Source organism: Bufo bufo, chromosome 9 (assembly GCF_905171765.1).
Source record: "Bufo bufo chromosome 9, aBufBuf1.1, whole genome shotgun sequence".
NCBI lineage: Eukaryota > Metazoa > Chordata > Amphibia > Anura > Bufonidae > Bufo > Bufo bufo.
Window position 1 is genome coordinate 156,069,884 of NC_053397.1, and position 19,933 is coordinate 156,089,816.

General features: G+C 44.2%; 1 protein-coding gene across 1 annotated transcript in view; it reads left to right on the top strand.

The window, feature by feature from the left end:
• The window catches only part of DMC1 (DNA meiotic recombinase 1), a 301,837-nt gene that overhangs the window by 20,883 nt on the left and 261,021 nt on the right, over positions 1 to 19,933 (top strand). Inside the window, exon 4 of the mRNA XM_040408781.1 lies at positions 18,794 to 18,876. Within this exon, the coding sequence (XP_040264715.1) occupies positions 18,794 to 18,876 (83 nt within the window). The remainder of the gene's footprint in view (positions 1 to 18,793; positions 18,877 to 19,933) is intronic.

A 19,933-nucleotide genomic window follows, 5' to 3' on the forward strand; every position in this document is an offset into this window, starting at 1 on the left:
AGTACAGCGACCCTGACAGCACCAGAATGGAAACAGCAGTGGAGTACGATGAGGGTGTCATGGATGACCGAGATGCAGTCCGCAAAGGCATCTGGTACCAGGTACTGGGTATTGTGGAGTATATGCAGGACGAGAGACTCCCCACGGAAGACCAGCGGTTGCAGAAGCGAGTAGCCCTGCGGATGCCCTTCCTGGGAGAGCAGCCCCGGGAGGAATGGGTAAAGGAATTGGAACTCCTAGCATGGCGGGAGCTGTGGCTGGAAGATGCCTACCAGGCGCTCTGGTGGTATGGGGCACAGTACCTACCCAGGACAGCTGAGCATGACAAGCCGGAGGGAGAGGAGTTTGATGGTCCTGGCTTGTTATGGGAGACCTTTTCAGAGCTGGAGTTTGGGAGCCCTACACAAGCCCGGTTCCATGATCTCTTGGAATGGAGGGAGAGCAGGTATGACTGGGACGACACTCATGAGATTAAGCAGGACCTGGTCCACCTGGTGACCCGGGAGATGGAGCTGGAACAGGGCTACCAGCAGCTGTTCCACTCCAGTGAGAAGGCTCAGCAGGACAGTAAGGTGACAGACCCAGTCTCCATTCCCCAGCGGCAGTGTGAATTGCAGGGAATTGGGAGCCCAGTCTCCATTCCCCAGCGGCAGTGTGAAGTGCAGGGAGAGGAGAGCAGCGTCCTCCCTCCTCAGCGGCAGGCGGAGTTACAGGGGGCAGAGGTAGTTGTTCCTGCCCCCCAGCAGCAGCATGATTTTTTGGGAATTGGGAGCCCAGCCTCCAGTCCCCAGCGGCAGGCGGAGTTACAGGGGGCAGAGACAGTCGGTCCTGTCCCCCAGCGGCAGAGTGTCCAGCAGGGAATAGAGAGCCCAGTCTCCTTTCCCCAGCAGCAGGACACTGTATTGGGAGCGGAGACGGTCGGTCGCCCTCCCCAGCGGCTGGAAGTATGTGGGGGAGAGGAGCTCATTACCCCCTCTCCCCAGCGGCAGCTTAACACACCAGGGGGACAAAGTAAGCCCCACAACAGTGCAGATGGGACCGTGGTCTCTGCACTTACAGCACAGGGGGTAGAGACAGTCGGTCTCCCCCTCCAACAACCAGGCTCCAACCAGGCTTTTTCCGTGTTAGCGCTGGCACCAGGGCAGAGTACCGCTGATACCTGCCCACAAAGCAACCGCCACTCCAAGCCAGGGAGCAACACAGAGACCGAGAGTACCAGCTTCCAACATAACCTTGATGGACTCACTGGACAGAGACAGGCTACTAAAGTCAACAGGTCCAGTATTTGGTTGTGGGTGGGCTGCCAGACTAACTCAGGTACCGACCGGCGTGAGGTCAGGTATCTGGTTAGTCTTACCTGGGGGGGGGGAGATGTGTGGCGAAACCGACCTCGCCACTGGGTTTTGGAGAGGACTGGCTGCTGGCCTCTTGCCCCAGGATTATGGGCCATATACTAACTTTTAAACCCCTGAACCGATTCAAGTGAATTTTGGATAGGTTTGTCCCCAAGTTGTACTGTTTAAATTGATGTAAGTTATATGTATGGCCAATGTAAACTCACAAAGTTGTAACAATTTATAATAAGTGTAACTTGTCAGCTTGGGAGGAATATGCGGGTGTGTTTCTATTGTGCCATTGTCCCATTGTGTGTTTAAAATGGTGATGTCTGTTCTGTTGTCCTCACATGTGTATTGGCGATCTCCCTTTGTCCTCAGAGATAATTGGATTGCTCTTCAGGTTGTCTGGACAGAGAGGAGGAAACCATGATGCATTGTGGGGATATGTTGTATCTGTCCTATGTCACAGTCTTCATTCTGGTCCTCTGGGGGCGTGAACGATTGGTTGCTGTTGTATCATTGTATGTGTTGTAAATTACTGATTGGTTGTATTTCAAACCCCTGTGGGCAGTACTATGTTTGTGGTTTATGAATAAAAGAGGCTGTACGTGAAGTACAGTCAGACGACTGCTTGACCCTCAACACGGAGCCTTGTCTCGTTATTGGGGGGATTCACTGTATGCTGTTAGAGGACCGATTGCCAGAAGTGTAAGCTGATCCCTGTTCGTCTGCTAGCAGCTATTCGTGAGGTTCCAGTTTGGAGTGCTACTTTGTATCCAGTTCGGGAGTTTGGTGTCCTGCAGTAGCTGTGCCTGTCTCTCAGAAAAGGGGCTTATCGCCTAAACGGATTTTAACCCCTTGTCTGCTGAAACGGTCCGTTACATAATGCATTGCCTGTTAGTGTATTACACTGAGTAATACACTAACAGGTTGCCTAGGAGACCCAGCCTGAGGCTGGATCTCCTGGGCACCCGTAGAAGGCAGGTCCTGATGCCGTGCAGGGAATTGGGCAGCCTCTGCACGGCATCGGGCTGCCTACTCACCCATCGGGTCCCCGCCATAGCAGCGCGAGGACACGATGGGCTCCCTCACCCGGCGCAAATCCCTTGTATGATGCGGTCAGCGCTAATCACGGCATAGGAGTTAATCCACCAGAATCGGCTTGTACAGTGATGCCGGTGGATACAGCAGGGGCCCGGCTACCAGGGACTGCCGGGCCCCTGCAGTGATCGGACGTGCACCGCTCCGGTGCCCACCCGATCACCATGACGTAATAGTACGTCAAAATGCGGGAACGCACCTGCCGCCATGACATACTATTGCGTCATATGTCGGGAAGGGGTTAAATAACGCCTTTTCCCAATTTAAATTCAAAAATATATAAACAATCAAAAAAATTAGGTATTGCTACGTCATATGCAGTGAACACGGTAACATAAAATAAAAATAAAATTAAAAAAATGATTTGTCATTTTTTTGTCACTTTTTTTAGGCACACGGCTTTTCAGATGTTTTATTTTTCTTTTGCGTGGTATCGAATGGTTTCAAATATCGCAATACTTTTTTATGGTATCGAATCAAAATGTTTATATTGTGACAACCCTGGTTTGTATCAAGTGTTAGATGTAGCCTCAATTCAATGGCTGTAAGACTTTTCAACTTTTGCTTAGTGTGATATTGCTGCCTAATAATACACCACAGACAAGTCAGTGAAAAGTGCCCCTATCACACAACAGGAATTCCTATTGCATTAATGGAATTGTGAAATTTCACTTATAGTGAAATTTTAAGGTAGCATAGGCCGAAATGTTTAACCACCTCAGCCCCCAGTGCTTAAACACCCTGAAAGACCAGGCCACTTTTTACACTTCTGACCTACACTACTTTCACCGTTTATTGCTCGGTCATGCAACTTAACACCCAAATGAATTTTACCTTCTTTTCTTCTCACTAATAGAGCTTTCATTTGGTGGTATTTCATTGCTGCTGACATTTTTACTTTTTTGTTATTAATCGAAATTTAACAATTTTTTTGCAAAAAAAATGACATTTTTCACTTTCAGTTGTAAAATTTTGCAAAAAAAACGAGATCCATATATACATTTTGCTCTAAATTTATTGTTCTACATGTCTTTGGTAAAAAAAAAATGGTTTGGGTAAAAGTTATAGCGTTTACAAACTATGGTACAAAAATGTGAATTTCCGCTTTTTGAAGCAGCTCTGACTTTCTGAGCACCTGTCATGTTTCCTGAGGTTCTACAATGGCCAGACAGTACAAACACCCCACAAATGACCCCATTTCGGAAAGTACACACCCTAAGGTATTTTTTCTTACAAAGTCTCATTTTCCACTAACTTGTGACAAAAAATAAAAAGTTCTATGAACTCACTATGCCCATCACGAAATACCTTGGGGTCTCTTCTTTCCAAAATGGGGCCACTTGTGGGGTAGTTATACTGCCCTGGCATTCTAGGGGCCCAAATGTGTGGTAAGGAGTTTGAAATCAAATTCTGTAAAAACTGACCAGTGAAATCCGAAAGGTGCTCTTTGTAATATGGGCCCCTTTGCCCACCTAGGCTGCAAAAAAGTGTCACACATCTGGTATCTCCGTACTCAGGAGAAGTTGGGGAATGTGTTTTGGGGTGTCATTTTACATATACCCATGCTGGGTGAGAGAAATATCTTGGCAAAAGACAACTTTTCCCATTTTTTTATACAAAGTTGGCACTTGACCAAGATATTTATCTCACCCAGCATGGGTATATGTAAAAAGACACCCCAAAACACATTCCTCAACTTCTCCTGAATACAGAGATACCACATGTGTGACACTTTTTTGCAGCCTAGGTGGGCAAAGGTGCCCAAATTCCTTTTAGGAGGGCATTTTTAGACATTTGGATACCAGACTTCTTCTCACGCTTTGGGGCCCCTAAAATGCCAGGGCAGTATAAATACCCCACATGTGACCCCATTTTGGAAAGAAGACACCCCAAGGTATTCCGTGAGGGGCATGGCAAGTTCCTAGAATTTTTTATTTTTTGTCACAAGTTAGTGGAAAATCATGATTTTTTTTATTTTTTTTTTCATACAAAGTCTCATATTCCACTAACTTGTGACAAAAAATAAAAACTTCCATGAACTCACTATGCCCATCAGCGAATACCTTGGGGTGTCTTCTTTCCAAAATGGTGTTATTTGTGGGGTGTTTGTACTGCCCTGGCATTTGAGGGTCTCCGCAATCATTACATGTATGCCCAGCATTAGGAGTTTCTGCTATTCTCCTTATATTGAGCATACAGGTAATGAGATTTTTTTTTTCCGTTCAGCCTCTGGGCTGAAAGAAAAAAATGAACGGCACAGATTTCTTCATTCGCATCGATCAATGTTGATGAAAAAATCTCTGCCAAAAAAAGAAGACTAGTTCGCGCGGTGCTACAGGCGCAAATCCGTTCTAGAAACAAATGCCTAAAGAGGGCCACACTTGTGTAGAAATTGTCCACATAAAGATGGTACCCCTTGCCGAATAAGGGTGACACCAAGTCCCAGACTGTCTTCCCACTGCTCCCCAGGTAGTCAGGGCAACCGACCGGCTTCAGGGTCTGATCTTTTCCCTCATAGATCCGAAATTTGTGGGTATAGCCTGTGGCCCTTTCACAGAGCTTATACAATTTGACCCCATACCGGGCACGCTTGCTTGGGATGTATTGTTTGAAGCCAAGGCGCCCGGTAAAATGTATTAGGGACTCGTCTACGCAGATGTTTTGCTCAGGGGTATACAAATCTGCAAATTTCTGGTTGAAATGGTCTATGAGGGGCCGAATTTTGTGGAGCCGGTCAAAAGCAGGGTGGCCTCTGGGACGGGAGGTGGTGTTGTCGCTAAAATGCAGAAAACGCAGGATGGTCTCAAATCGTGTCCTGGACATAGCAGCAGAGAACATGGGCATGTGATGAATCGGGTGTGTGGACCAATATGACCGCAATTCATGCTTTTTTGTCAGGCCCATGTTGAGGAGAAGGCCCAGAAAAATTTTAAGTTCGGAAACTTGGACTGGTTTCCACTGGAAAGGCTGGGCATAATAGCTTCCCGGGTTTGCGGTTATAAATTGTGTGGCATACCGGTTTGTCTCTGCCACGACTAAGTCCAAGAGCTCTGCAGTCAAGAACAGCTCAAAAAATCCCAGGGCCGAACCGATTTGAGCCGTCTCAACCCGAACTCCAGACTGGGCGGTGAAAGGGGGAACTACTGGTGCGGCTGAAGTTGGTGACTGCCAATCAGGGTTTGCCAGCACCTCAGGGATTCTAGGGGCTCTACGGGCCTGTCTGTGCGGTGGCTGCGACGGGGTAACTACTGCACGTGCCACCGTACCAGCTTCAACTGCCCTTCTGGTGCTCGCTACTTCACCATGTTGTACGGCAGTGCTGGTACTAGGTCCAGGAAGGGCTGCGCTGCTGGTGTATGCCTCACCACGTGATCCGGCAGCGACAGCCCCACTTTGCTGCTCTTGAAGCGGATCCTGCGCAACCTGTGGTCTAGCGACATGGGGCCGGGTACGCCTGGTGCTGCCAGGGACCTCAACCTCCTCGTCCGAACTTTGGGTCAGAGAGCCACTGCTTTCTACAGGTTCATATTCTGACCCGCTAGATTCGTCAGATGAGGGTTCCCATTCCTCATCCGACTGGGTCAGAATCCTGTAGGCCTCTTCAGAAGAATACCCCCTGTTTGACATTTTGGACTACTAAATTTAGGGGTATTCCCTGAGACTACCCAAGAAAAAAAGCAAGCCTGTCTTACAAAGGGGAGGCTAGCGAAGTACCGGAGGCCGCTGCGGTTGATAAAAAATATCAAAACTGATTTTTTTATCGCCGCAGTGCGTGTAAAGTGAATGTGCAGTGATCAAAAAAAATAATTTTTTTGTCACTGCGGTGGGGCGGGCGTGGGTGAACGCACGTGTGGGCGACCGATCAGGCCTGATCGGGCAAACACTGCGTTTTGAGTGGAGGGCGAACTAAAGTGACACTAATACTATTATAGATCTGACCGTGATCAGTTTTGATCACTTACAGATACTATAAAAGTACAAATGCTGATTAGCTATACGCTAATCAGCGAATAAAAGTGACTGCGGTGGGGTGGGCGCTAACTGACGCTAACTACCTAACCAAGGGGTTCTATCCCTAAAACCTAACAGTCAATACCAGTGAAAAAAAAAAGTGACAGTTTACACTGATCACTTTTTGTCTTTCACTAGTGATTGACAGGGGCGATCAAAGGGTTAATTGGGGTGCAGGGGGGTGATCAGGGGCTACAGTGAAGTGTTTGGTGCTACTCACAGTTCAGTCTGCTTCTCTGCTGGATCCAACCGACGAAAAGGACCAGCAGAGAAGCAGAGAAGCCATATAACAGATCATATTTACTAATATGATCTGTTATATGGCTTGTGATTGGATTTTTTAAAAATCGCCAGCCTGCCAGCCAATGATCGTTGCTGGCAGGCTGGTGACGAACTTCTTCTTTAACTTTTGCCGGCCCGCGATGCACATGCGCGGGCCGGCTTTGAGCGAAATCTCGCGTCTCGCGAGATGACGCGTATATGCGTGACTCTGCGCAGCGCTGCCACCTCCGGAACGCGATCCTGCGTTAGGCGGTCCGGAGGTGGTTAAAAAGCATAGATACTTTTTGTGGCTATACTCATTGAATTATAGCTATTAAAGGGGTATTCTGGTAATTGTAAATTATCCAGTATCTACAGGAAGAGGGGAGGGGTGGCAAGGTAAAAGTGGAAAAGCATTTCCAGACAAAAGTGTAATATTTAAAGCATCAAAATCAACAAACATCACACAACTTAAGTTGATAAATTAGGCACGCGTTTTGTGAACCCAAAGTCAACGCAAATCTGACTGCAAAAAGGCTCATTATGATACATTCCCCCCAGAACATGTTTTTTTTTTCTGCGTGGCATCTTTTGTTGCAATTGTGTGTTTTTGAAGTTTTTGTCAAAATTCAGCATGCTTTTGGTAGGATGTTCTTTGCATGTATTTTTCCCATTGGATTGTTTATGAAGAATAAAATGCCTGAAAATGCTCAAATCTACTGTTAAAAAGCAACACATAAAAATCGCATTGCTACAGTACCCCAGACTGCATTCAACTCAGTGGGCCAGATACTGTATACTAATCCTGTAGACAGCATAAATTTAGGCAGGCAGTCTAGAGAAGTGCCACATTTATGACAGTGGTCATCCTGAACACTTTTGTCATGCGTTATACCTTCTATTGTTGGAGCAAATTTTGACCAGCTCTGTGAAGGGGGTTTCTTTAAAGGTGGGTTCACATCATGTTTTTGCCATCCGTTTAACCGATACGTTGCAAAAAATAGATACAAAAGCGCAGCACACCACACTTTTGTATTCTGTAAAAAACGTATATGTCAAGGGTGGGTTCACACCGCATTGTTCTCATTTATATGCCATATACAAAAAACGTATACATTAACGAATGTCTCATACTGATGCCGTACAGTGGTATCCGTTCACCATACATTTCGATTGTTAAAAAACCTATACATTATCGTGGGTTCACATTACGTTTTTGCCATCCGTTTTTTTTTTTTTTTTACAATAGAACTCTTTGATGAACGAATCCCATTGTATGGCATGCATCTGAGACATCCGTTAATTTATACGTTTTTTGTATATGTTAAACAGATGGCAAAAACGTGATGTCAACCCAGCCTAACAGGGAAGTGGTGACATAGTCATATATGTTTTGCCTGTAAATGCAACCAGCACTAGGATGATATAGGAATATCAGGTTCGTATAAAGTCTTGTTAGTTTAATATATTTAGGGTCTTTGGGTTTTAACTAAAAAAATAAGTGATGCTAACTGCTTTTGCCTTAAAGGGGTTGTCCAAGTTATATTTATTGATGACCTATCCTCAGGATAGGTCATCAATATCAGATCGGCGGGGGTCCGGCACCCCCGCCAATCAGCTGTTTGAAGAGGAGGCGTGCGCCGTGCCAGCGCTGCCTCCCCTTCACTGTTTACCTTCTATCCGTTGCATCTGCAGTGGTGAGCAGGTGTAATTACACCCAAGCTGTCCCATTTATTTCAATGGAGTGTATAGTAGCGATCCGTACCATTGAAATAAATGGGACGGCTTGGGTGTAATTACACCTGCTCACCGCTGCAGATGCAACAGCGAGCAGGTAAACAATGAAGAGGAGGCGGCGCTGACACGGCACGCGCCTTCTCTTCAAACAGCTGATCGGCGGGGGTGCCGGGTGTCGGACCCCAGCTGATCTGATATTGATGACCTATCCTGAAGATAGGTCATCAATATATATAACTTGGACAACCCCTTTAAAGAAAACCTGTCACCACAAAATACAGCACAATGTGTAGACAGCATGTTATAGAGCTAGAGATGCTGAGCAGATATATAGTTTTATGGGAAAAGATTCAGTAAAACTTGTAATTTATACATTTAAATCTCTGCTATTTCCGACTTCATTGTTCCTCCTGTTATCAGTGATTGGTAACATTCCTTGTGTAAAGCCTCATTCACACGGCAGTATTCCACGTATGTGTGCTGTATCTGTTCTCCATGGACAGCACACATAACTATAATGTGTGTTCAAACATCATGTTTTGGCACGGTCTGTGGGTTTAGCACGGAAGAATGCTCTATTTTGTCTGTTTACGGATCCATCATGCCCATTATAGTCTATGGGTCCATGAAATCCACAGATACAACGTGAATGCCATCTGTGTTTCATGGATCATAAGGAAGAGATGCTTTAAAAATTATTTTTCAGCTGAACAGTGTCCATTAAACACAGATCACGCAGTCAGCAAAAAAACGTTCACACGGACCCAAACGGATCCTTCACAAACCACCTTTTCACAGATTTGAGCACGGATATGGATGTGTGAATGAGGCTTAAGAGTGTATTCCGAGGTCACTGATCACAACTTCCTGTGAACAATGAAGTCAGAAATAGTATAGATTTAAATGTAAAAATTACACATTTTCCTGAATATTTTCCCAAAAAACTATATATTAATCTGCTCAGCACCCCCTGCTCTGTAACGTGCTGCCTGCAGATTGCATTGCATTTTGTGGTGGCAGGTCTTCTTTAGAAAGGGCAAAACCAGAAAATAAGTAAAAGTTGTCATGGGTGTATAAATATGGAGATGGACAGTCAAGATCAGACATGAATTTTGTTGTGGTTGTGCCTTGGATTTGAGCTTACATAAGGTTGTAGCTATACAACAAGTGACTGCAACCTAGACATCCATAGAAATCTAGCAGGTTTTGATTTTTTTTTGGACCGTTGGGACCCGATCACGTCACTGCTCTTCACTATAACCTTTTGCAGTACTGCAAGTGCTACACTGCAATCTTTCGACATGTGTAGCCCCAGCCAAAATCTTTGCCTATTCCAGAAGAAAATAGGCGTGTGTGTCTGAACGTGACATTCAGTGAATAAAATTTTTAATTAAATTAATCACTTACTTCATGACCGCATATAGACTATAAGGGCTGTTTCACACAAGCAGATGCCGTGCATGTCAGCCAAGCCCCGCACTGTACAGCAGAGACACAGAGCATTATCAATCATGTTAATGCTCTGTGTCTCTGCTGTCCAGTCCGGGGCTTATGTAAAGAGAAAAAAAGGAGTTAATTGCATGGATTGCTGGGTAGAGAGGGTATGGTGAGAAAGAGAGAGGAGGAAAAGGGAATGTGAGACGCCAAGTGGTGACCACCTAAAGACGAGGCTAGAGGATGGAAGAAGTGGATGAAATATAATATAAATGTGCGGCAGCTCCCCAAGCCAAAAAAAGAAATCAGTACCCACTTGTGGACTGTAATGGAAATTGGAATAACATAGGTTGGCAAAGTATCTCAGGATGTCCTGACAATACCAAGGGGGCGCCACAGGGAGAATCTGTATCTGTATTTCTTCAATATGCTCTCCAAATTCAATAAATAAATATCTCCATTAAATAATGGGGTGTCACACTTACTTCACCGGGGAGAAGGGTATAGGATAAAGCTCAAGACACCTATACCTTCCCCTCCCCTGCCTAGATTGCTGAATTCAGCTGAATTAATAAAGACTTCCACTTCACTTTGGAGCCCCGGTGTCATCTCTTTGGGGATCAGGAAGCCTCTGGTACATCTTGCAAATCAATCTCGACGGGAGAGGTGAAGGTATAGGTGTCTTGAACTTTATCCTATACCCTTCTCCCCGGTGAAGTAAGTGTGGCACCCCATTATTTAATAGAGATATATTTTTTTTAATTGATTTTGGAGATCATATTGAACAAAGAAATACAGATACAGACTTCTTCCTGTGGCGCCCCCTTGGTATTGTCAGGACATCCTGGGATACTTCGCCAACCTATGTTATTTCAGTGCGGGGCTTGGCTATCATTCACGCTGCGGATGACACACATGGCGGTTGTTTATCTCTGATCGTACGTTTTAGAACGTCTTTTCAGAGATGGCAGCTGCACGCTAATTGTGCAGCTGCCGAGGTAGGGTACCCCAGCGAGAAGGCAGGAACAGTTCCCAGGTGTCCCTGTCTTCTAGATCGCTGTATATACTTACTGTCCCGGCCCGGTGGTCATGGGACTGCTGGGGCCGGGAGAGTGCAGGAGCTGTCGGGTCTTCCATAGACCTCGATCAGCCCTGCACTGAGGCTGTACGGTATAATGCTGTACAGCCTCTCTGGGGGTTGTATTTCCCCTGTAACTGGGGCTACTATGTTAGCCCCAGTTACAGGAGAAATCAATAGTGAAAAAAAAAAAAGTTAAGTTAAATGTCCCCCAGAGGTCTTGTATAACCTTATGGGGGATGCAAAGTGTAAAATAAAAAAATAAAGTGTTTTATAAAAAAAAATAAAAAAGGGTTTCACATGTAAAAAAAATTTAATAATCCCCAATTAAGTAATAAATATATATTTTTTTAAATTGAAAAAATATATATATCACATGATCCACCCCGGTCGATAAACACCATAAAAAAATAAAAGCTGTGTCAAAAAATGCCATTTTTGTCACCTTACATCACAAAAAGTGCAACACCAAGTGATCAAAAAGGCACAAATGTCCCACAAAATGGTACCAATAAAACCGTCACCTCATCCCGCAAAAAATTAGGCCCTACATAAGAAAATCGCTAAAAAACAAAAACAAAACTATAGCTCTCAGAACATGGAGAAAATATATTATTGTGTTAAAGTGAAATAAAAAAAAAAAAGTATACATATTAGGTATTGCCGTGTCCGAAACAACCTGCTCTATAAAAATATCACATGACCTAACCCCTCAGGTTAACACTGTAAAAATAAAAACAGTGCCAAAAAAAGGCATTTTTGTCACCTAACATCACATAAAGTGCAACACCAAGCAATCAAAAAGGTGTATGCCCCCCAAAATAATACCAAACTATCACCTCATCCCGCAAAAAATGAGACCCTAACTAAGACAATTAGTCAAAAAAAATATATATAAATATGACTCTCAGACAATGGAGACACTAAAATATGATTTAGTTTTTTGCTTCAAAACTGCTATTATTGTGTTAAAGGATAACTGTCACCTTTGGACCCTAATTTCAATTTTCATATATGTAGTTACTATTACCCTGATATTCCACTATTAGACTTACTTACCCCATATTTCATAAGATCCAGTCTGCACAAAACTGCAATTTCCTTATTCAGTTAAGATGGGCCCTGATGACTCATCCTGAAGCTAATCCAGCCTGCTCTCACTACCCACAATGCATTGAGCTCCTCGTGCACTAGCTTCTGCACCTCAACCAATAGGTGATCTCCACACTTAAACACGCCCCCCTCCTGCTATCATATACACTTTAGGAACATCCCCCTCCCCTAAACAGTGCCATCCACAGATCCCCCCCCTAAAAAGTGCTATCCACAGACCCCCCCTAAACAGTGCCATCCACATATCCCCCCCTAAAAAGTGCAATCCACAGATCCCCCCCTAAAAATTAACATCCACAGATCCCCCCCTAAAAAGTAACATCCACAGATCCCCCTTCCCGATGCTCACAGGAGTACATTTATTAACTGTAATCTGTAACTTTAATCATCGCTCATCTCTTTACTTTGATACCTTACTCTCAGCTCCGGTAACAGCAGGCAGTGCGGGCGGCGCTCACTCACTGATGTCAAGTGCCTGCTCCTCCCACTAGGCGGTGCAGGCGCATGATGTCAGTGAGTGAGCGCCGCCCGCACTGCCTGCTGTTACCTGAGCTGAGAGTAAGGTATCAAAGTAAAGAGATGAGCGATGATTAAAGTTAAAGTTACTGTCACGAGTTGGAGGTCCCAGGAGAGACCACCGCATCGTCAAGCAATAAACAAACGGAAATCAGGTACAGACACACAAGAGTTTATTGCACAAACAAAAACCAGGGAAGGCAGCACAGACAAAACATGAGCTCTATGTACCGTCAGCACAGTGGGAGAAAACCCCCACTGCGCCACTGTCTAGTAATACTCCAGAGGGGTGTGACTAAGCAACTCCTGGTATTCACTAGGGCCCCAGATGGTAGGGTTAGGCTTTGCAGCAGGAAGTTGCCAGGGTCCACTCTGGAGCGTGAACTAGACAGTGACAGCAGGAACGAATGGACAACAGGTACCAGAAGGTACCGACGGCATATAGGCATACATAACATAGACAGGCAAATACAAACAGGGCAACTAATAACACAAGCAGGAGTACATAGCAAGGAAACAGGAGTGACAATGAGCAGAGAAGGACTTGTTCCACCAGTAGTAAACTGGTGGCCTTGCGCATGGCACTCTGCTGCAAAGAAAGCTGCAGCAAGGACTTGCTGAACAGAGACATGAATACACACAAGGTAACTAAAACATAACTGACAGAACAGATAACAGAAACACAGGAAAGAGGACATCAAAGAGGATGTCAAACAACAAGTAGGAAACCCTCAGAGCACAGACAGACAGACACGGATCCCATGGGTCAGCAGCATGGGAGAGTGAGTACAAACAGGAGCAGGACAAGACAACACACACCAGGAGAGCTGACCCAGAACTGAGGAAACCTCAGCCTTATATACAGGTTCCATGGGTGCAGCAGAGAGGCCACACCCATGGAGCAGACAGAGAGGATTAACTCCTAATAGGAACACGGGAGTTAACCCATACAGAACCACAAATAACACAGGAACGGAACTGCAGCGAGAGCATAGACAGAAGGTCACAGCCAGAGGTAATGACTGTGACAGTTACAGACTCAGCTCACCAGCTGTCACAGCAGGTTTGGCAGCGGCGGAAAATGGGAGAAAGACGGTGTGAGATCGGACAGGGCTAGGCCGAGGGGGCGATCATGGTGGGCTTTGGAGCCCCGGGGCGTACAGGCCGGCTGCCCCCCTTTGTGTTGGTGGCGTTGTTGGTGGTGATCGCCCTCCTGGCCTTTAACTACTGGAGTGTGTCTGCCCACCAGACCGCCTTCAGGGGGATCTTGCGGCTCTGCAGGAACAGGTTCAGCGCCCGGAGGTAGCACGGAGTCGGCTGGAGAAGCGCCATTCTGAGCTGATCGTGCAGTCGGAGGGCAATCGGCGGCAGCTGGAGCAACGGCTGGACGAATTTCAGAACATAGGGGATCGACTGCAGGCCCGGGACCTGGCAGCCCAGCGCTGCGAGGTGGACAGGGAGAAGCTGCTGGCCAACGTGTCACTCCAGATGGTAGACATCACTCATCTGAAGGAACAGTTGCATGAACTTCAAGACTTTTTGCGACAGGAGAATCAGCTACTTGAGTACAAGAAAAATAATACCCTGCTGCAGAAGGCACTGAAGGAAGAGAGTATACAATGCCCTGTATATTCTAACCCCCCAGGCGTTCCCATGGTGACGGGGACGCTTGCCTGGGGGTTAGAATATACCATCGGATCTGAGTTTTCACGATCTCACTGAGATCTTGAAAACTCAGATCGGATGGTATATTCTAACCCCCAGGCGTTCCCATGGTGACGGGGACTCTTGCCTGGGGGTTAGAATATACCATCGGATCTGAGTTTTCACGATCTCACAGAGATCGTGAAAACTCAGATCCGATGGTATATTCTAACCCCTAGGCAAGCGTCCCGGTCACCATGGGAACGCCTGGGGGTTAGAATATCATGAACGCGCACGCACGTAGCAGGGCAGCCTGCTCGTGCGTCTCCCTCCAGCAGATAGACGGACCTCTCCTAGCAACGCAGTTTTAGGGTAAGGTGAAAATAGGCACTATGGGGGACAAATTGAATGATTTTAATGGTTTAGGAAGAATTAATATAACATTTGAAGATGGCCACTAAGGTGATACTAATCACCTTTATCAAAATATGGAAAAAAAATAAAAATGACAGTTATACTGTAAAGTGAAATAAAAAAATTGACATATTAGGAATTACCGCATCCGAAACAACCTGCTCTATAAAAATATCACATGACCTAACCCCTCAGGTGAACACTGTAAAAAATAAAAACAGTGCCAAAAAAAGGCATTTTTGTCACCTAACATCACATAAAGTGCAACACCAAGCGATCAAAAAGGTGTATGCCCCCCAAAATATATACCAATCAAACTGTCACCTCATCCTGCAAAAAATGAGACCCTAACTAAGACAATCGTTAAAAAAATAAATGACTCTCAGACTATGGAAACACTAAAACATCATTTATTTTGTTTCAAAAATGCTATTATTGTGTTAAAGTAAAAAAAAAAAGTATACATATTAGGTATCGCCACATCCGTAACAACCAGCTCTATGAAAATATCACATGATCTAACCCAATCAGTAAAAAAATAAAGAAACTATGAATCTAAGACAATGGGGGAGGAATGGAAGGAGGGACTAGAACAGTTCAGAAGGAAAGGTGTAGGGTAAAAAATATACATAAACCTCTCAAATGTATGTATACTAATGCCAGAAGCCTGACTAATAAAACTGGGGAACTGGAATTAGTGATTTGTGAGGAGGACTATGACATAGTGGGAATAACGGAAAGATGGCTGGATTATATCTATGACTAGGCAGTTAATGTACAAGGTTACTGTCATGGCCTATGGTGTACGCCGTGACACTGTTGGACGCTCGCTGTTGCCGGTGGCAACATGTTACTGTTTTGGCATGTTGTAGCAGTGTCACGGGTTTTGCTGTTGGCACCGTGACTTGCTGGCCACGTATGCTGTTGTCTGCGGCAACCTTTTGCCTGTGTGTGCAATACCCCTTTAAGTAGTGTCTCCCTGCTGTGTGGTGTGTGTGGGGTTAATACTCTGGCTGGAGCAAGGTGATGAGTTGGGTGTGGTCTCAGGTCTCCTTATATACTCTTGCTTGGAGACTGAGATCAGTTTTGGTTTGTCTGCCTTGCATGTGAGATGCTTGATCTGTACTTGGATGAGATCTGAGGGCCATCCAAGTTTGACATCAAGTTTATTAGCGATGTCATCCTGAGTGTTTCCTCCTTGTCTTTCTTCCCCTCCTGGTGTGTCATTTTCGGTGTGGGTTTAAGTTGGAGATTTGGTGTACGTCTTGTTTGTGGTTGCATGTTTGGGATGTTGTTGGTGTTTGTCCCTGCATGTGTGCAAGATGTCTCCCTTGTGTGTGTTACCTCCGAAAGGGGGTCCCATTGGTTTCCCGGAGGGGTGAACCTAAAGACATTAGCAGCCTTGCCTGGAGCCACCATGCTTCGTTGTCCGCATGGGGGTCCAGGTTGTTTTGGTGTGGTTATTCCATCTTTGCTGTGGCAAGTAAGTGTTTGATGTTCCGTTGTTACATTGTGTTCTTACCTGCCGTGCAGTTGATGCATTGTCTTTCTCCCTGTCAGCTACTGGGCCGCTGGAGACACCATCCGTGGTGATGGATGAACAGGAGGTCTCTGCCCTGTCACGATGTTGAGGGCGATGCAGGGATTCCTAGACTTCTAGGTTCATGGGTATGAGCCCCCTTACCATTGAAGGCAGCTCATACAGCCAGGAGACTAGGGCTATTTTAGGGAAGCTTTAGGAGGTGACCAGATCCCTTTTCCCTGCCTATGGCTTAGTACATGGTGACATTGTACGGTGGGGAGTTTTCCCCACTCCCCACCGTGACAGTTACAGTCTGTTTAGAAAGGATCGTCAAAACCGGAAGGTATGCCTTTATGTAAAGTCCTGTCTAAAGCCCACACTCCGGGAATATATAAGTGAGGGACATGAACATGTGGAGTCACTGTGGGTAGAGATACATGGAGATAAAAACAATAATAAATTACTACCCTACCCAGATATAGACTGGGAAACTGAAACTTGTATATCCGATAAAGGAAACAGGTTCTTGGCACTAACCAAAGACCATTACCTCTCCCAACTGATTCAGGACCCGACTAGAGGGACGGCCATACTGGACTTAGTATTAGCCAATAGGCCTGACAGAACAACAGACGTGCAGGTTGGGGGACACCTGGGAAATAGTGACCATAAAGAAATAACCTTCCAATTATCATTTAAAAGAGCGTTTCTACAGGGAGGAACAAAAATACCAAACTTCAAAAAAGCTAAATTTAGCCAACTAAGAGAGGCCATAGGCCTAAATAACTGGGACAAAGTCCTCAAAAATAAAAATACAGCCACAAAATGGGATATCTTTAAAAGCATCCTAAAATCTCATTGTGAGAGGTACATACCGTATGGGAATAAAAGGTTAAGGAACAAAAAGAAACCAATGTGGATAAATAGAGCTGTAAAGAAAGCAATAAAGGACAAAAAGAAAGCCTATAAGTCACTAAAACAGGAGGTTAGCACGGAAGCGCTGAAAAACTATAAGGAAAAAAATAGAACATGTAAAAAACGAATAAAAGCGGCCAAACTAGAGACCAAGAGATTAATTGCCAAAGAGAGTAAAACAAACCCTAAAATGTTCTTCACTTATATAAATGTTAAAAAGTATAAATCTGAAGGTGTCGGCCCTTTAAAGAGTAATGAGGGAGGAGTCGCAGAGAGCGACGAGGAGAAAGCAAAGCTGTTAAATATTTTTTTCTCCAATGTATTCACTGAGGAAAATAAACTGTCAGATGAAATGCTGAATGTAAAAATAAATTCCCCATTAAGTGTCCTGTATGACCCAGGAAGAAGTACAACAGCGACTTAAAAAGATTAAAATAGACAAATCGCCAGGACCGGATGGCATACACCCCTGTATACTAAGGAAATTAAGTATTGTCATAGCCAGACCCTTATTTCTGATATTTGTGGACTCTATACTGACAGGGAATGTCCCACAGGATTGGCGCATAGCAAATGTGGTGCCAATATTCAAAAAGGGTCCAAAAACAGAGCCTGAAAACTATAGGCCGGTAAGTTTAACATTTGTTGTGGGTAAACTGTTTGAAGGTTTTCTAAGAGATGCTATGTTAGAGCATCTCAACGGAAATAAGCAAATAATGCCATATCAGCATGGCTTCGTGAGGGATCGGTCATGCCAAACTAATTTAATCAGTTTCTATGAGGAGGTAAGTTCTAGACTAGACAGCGGCGAATCAATGGATGTCGTATATCTGGACTTCTCCAAAGCATTTGACACTGTACCACATAAAAGGTTAGTATATAACATGAGAATGCCGTGCGCCCTTACATCAGTTTACGAACCCATGTGGGGTGTTTCTGTAAACTGCAGAATCAGGGTAATAAATATTGAGTTTTGTTTGGCTGTTAACCCTCGATGTGTTAAAGAATAAAATGAATTAAAATTGAAAATCTGACAAAAAAGTGAAATTTGGAAATTTCATCTCCATTTTCCTTTAATTCTTGTGGAACACCTAAAGGGTTAACAAAGTTAGCAAAATCAGTTGTGAGTAACTTGAGAGGTGTAGTTTCTGCTATGGGGTCATTTATGGGGGGTTTCCACTATGTAAGCCCCACAAAGTGACTTCAGACCTGAACTGGTCCTTAAAAAGTGGGTTTTGGAAATTTTCTTAAAAATTTTAAGAATTGCTTCTAAAATTCTAAGCCTTCTAACGTCCTAAAAAATAAAATTACAATTACAAAATGATGTCAACATAAAGTGGAGATATGGGGAATGTTAAGCAATAAATATTTTATGAGGTATCACTTTCTGTTTTAAAAGCAGTGAAATTGAGAAAGATTTGCATTTTTCAAACACTTTGGCAAATTTGGGATTTTTTTCAAAAATAAAGGTGAAATATATTGACTCAAATGAAGTACAATGTGTCACAAGAAAACAATCTCAGAATGGCTTGGATAAATAAAAGTGTTCCAAAGCTATTACCACATAAAGTGACACATGTCAGATTTGCAAAATTAGACCTGGTCAGGAAGGGGGTAAATGGCCCGGTCTGGAAGTGGTTTACAAATAAAAAATACAGCATCAATCTTAACAAGTTACTTGCCTTAAAGCTCTTTGTATATATTCCATAGGAGCCTGGTTTTCTTACTGCCTTTGAATACAGTATGAAGAGGAAGATGGTGTTTCATATATCAACTGGAAGCCAGGAACTTGAGTAATTAATAAGTGACCCTTTTGGGCCTGTTTTTTTTATTTAGTTTTGAAGTCATGAACAATTGGGTGGTTTTCAATTTCATGTTTTAAAAAAAAATATATAATCTTCCTTTTCCCTGGTGTCTACTGCACTGAATACCAATCCATACTGTATAAACATTGCAGCAGTCTGTGCATATTCCCCTTAGAATCTGCGATGTGCTGATGACAAAGGAACATTTTTGGGCCTGCATAAAAGATGTGTTTTTCATTCGATTGCTGGTCACCTTTACACTGGGCAGTTATCAGGTATGAACATACGAAAAGGTAACCATTCGCCTCATTATCTATTCATGTAAATGGCCCTTAAAGACAACTGGTTGCAGAAAGCTCCCTCCAGTGCTCTGTAGTAGGAGACAAAGAACAATAAGCATGATGCAGACATTTTGTGACTGAATTTTTTTTTCTATTCATCTAAATGTTGTTGTTTTTTTTGTTTGTTTTTTGCAGCAAGCACATGGAACAGATTTTTTCTAAGTCCCAGAAATTTCTACAACAAAATCTTCACATGAGTACTGATGGATGATAACACATGCTTCGGTGCTTGTTTGCAACGGCATGATTACACAGGCCAGGACAAAATGAAGGCCTCATTCCATTCTATTATTATCTGCAGCGCATCCTTGGTTACACAGTGAGATGTGCTGCTGATAATCAGGTATCTGTCATCCTGATGAAAGATGTGCAGCAGATGATAAATGAGCATTTGCTTGTTCATCAGCAGATTACATGTTCCCTGCTTGATTACATATTCCCGATAATGTGCCCAATTATCGTGCAGTCTAATAGGGGTGTAACACTCCTCACTTGGATACACCCTGCCTCTAATCCGTCTGCCAGTAAAAAATAAAAGGCATGGGGAGAAAAGTAACCCTTATATTTCCTGGAAAAATTTTATGTCACTGTTTCAGAAATGTGCAGAAAATTTTGTTCACTGAGAAACACTGTGGGTAAAGGTGCTGCTATAAGTGCAGGATTTAGCGAAGCAAAAATCAGGACTGGATTATAGAAGAAGGAAA